Genomic DNA, 2,053 nt, shown 5'->3' on the forward strand with positions numbered 1-2,053 from the left:
CCTCCACGACCAATGAAAGACAACCCAAAGCGGCAAAAATCTGACAAGTATTGCCACTTTCACAAAGACAAAGGACATTCTACTGAAGAATGTTTTAGTTTGAGAGCAAAAATCGAGCAGCTGATTAAACGTGACTATTTAAAAGACTTTGTGAGTAAGTCTCACCACCAACAGCGAGACATCAAGACCCATGAGGACCGCTGAAATAGGGAACCCCCAAAAAATCAAGAGAATCCAGGGAAACATAATGGAGACTTCCATGAGAACATGCCGATTGGAGGAGTTATCGCTGTTATAACCGGGGGCCAGCTTGCGGAGATTAAATAGTGCAAGGAAGACTCTTATACGTAATGCTTCCAAGGGGAATCACTATCCTCACCATGTCCAAACCCAAGTCGTATATGAAGTATCAAAAGTCTCAAAAAAATGACTTTCACTGAGTCAGATACGGAGTTACCTCTAGTTGAGCACAATGATGCGCTGGTTATTTCCGCTACATCTTCAATTTCTTGGTGAAAAAAATGCTAGTTGATTCAGGCAGTTCGACGAATATCATTTTTCATAATGCATTTGTTAAAATGGGGATAGACAATGCACAACTAACGCCCATCAACACTCCTCTAGTTGGATTCTCTGGAAAAGTAGTGGAGGCACTAGGAGAGATTGCACTTCCTCTCTCACTAGGATCTTATCCGAGAAGAGTTACAAAAATGGTAAAGTTCTTGGTAGTAAACGCCTCCTCTGCATATAACGTGATATTGGGACGCCCGAGTCTAAACATGTTCCAAGCCATAGGATCAACTTATCATTTGAATTTGAAGTTTCCCACTTCGGAGGGAGTTGGAGAGGCAATTGGTGACAGCAGGTTGGCTCGTAAGTGCCATGCCAACATCCTGCGAGATCCAGCCAGCTGCAAGAAAAGGTCAAGGGTGGAAGAAATATCAACTCAGAAGAGAAGACATCTAAGGACAGATGAACCCAGAAGTGATAGAGAGCATACTATCGAAAGTGAAGTCGAGGGAGTAAAACATTTGGAAGCAACCGAAGCACTCAAAAGAATAGAGGTAACTCCAGGAAGTCCCGATAAAACTCTTAAGATTGGAACGGAGATGCCCTCTGAAATAGAACGGATGATAACAACGTTCATCCGAGAAAATGCGGATATATTCTCTTGGGAAAGTGAACCCTTGCCAGGAATAACACATGAATATGCCCTTCATCAACTTAATGTGGACCCCAGGATGAAGCCAGTAAAGCAGAAGAAACGATCTTTTGGAGCAGAAAAGAACAAGCATATTATGGCCGAAGTAGAAAACTGGTGAAGACCAAGTATATTAGGCCAATTTCCTATCCTGAGTGGCTAGCAAATGTGGTGCTTGTTCCAAAAATTGGAGGTAAGTGGTGTCTATGCATAGACTTCACCGATTTAAATAAGGCTTGCCCCAAATATCTTTTTCCCTTACCGTGAATCGGCTTGTTGGTTGATTCCACCGCCGGATGTGAGTTGCTCAGTTTCCTGTATGCTTACCAAGGATACAACCAGATAGGTTTAGCTCCCGAAGACCAAGAAAAAGTGAGCTTCATTACCGATCAAGGTATCTATTGCTATGAAGTGATGTCTTTCGGGTTAAAAAATGCTGATGCGACGTATCAGAGACTGGTAAACAAAATGTTCGAAAAATTGATCGGGCGGAGTATGGAGGTCTATATCGATGATATGTTGATAAAAAACGTTATGTCTCTCAAGCACGTGGAAGACCTCAATGAATGTTTTGAGATATTGAGGAAGTACATGATGAGGTTAAACCCCGATAAATGCGCTTTTGGGGTTCGAGGAGGAAAATTCTTAGGATACATGGTTTTCCAACGAGGAATAGAGGCGAACCCTGAGAAAATTAAAGCAATTCTAAGCATTGCACCCCCCCCCACCCCCCACCCAAAGCATAAAAGGGAACCGTTTTATTTCCAGATCATCTGACAAAGGGTTGTCATTATTCAGAGTATTAAGGCAAGGGAGAGGTTTCCGATGGACTGAGGAATGTCAGCATGCTTT

The 2,053-nt window shown here is 42.6% G+C and overlaps 1 protein-coding gene across 1 annotated transcript; it reads left to right on the forward strand.

The window, feature by feature from the left end:
• The first annotated feature begins 578 nt into the window (after positions 1 to 578).
• On the forward strand, positions 579 to 1,322 carry LOC140877940 (uncharacterized). The gene has a single exon (XM_073281539.1). It carries the CDS (start codon positions 579 to 581, stop codon positions 1,320 to 1,322), a length of 744 nt encoding a protein of 247 aa, XP_073137640.1.
• Positions 1,323 to 2,053: the final 731 nt, after the last annotated feature.

The sequence above is a fragment of the Henckelia pumila genome, chromosome 2, assembly GCF_033568475.1.
Source record: "Henckelia pumila isolate YLH828 chromosome 2, ASM3356847v2, whole genome shotgun sequence".
NCBI lineage: Eukaryota > Viridiplantae > Streptophyta > Magnoliopsida > Lamiales > Gesneriaceae > Henckelia > Henckelia pumila.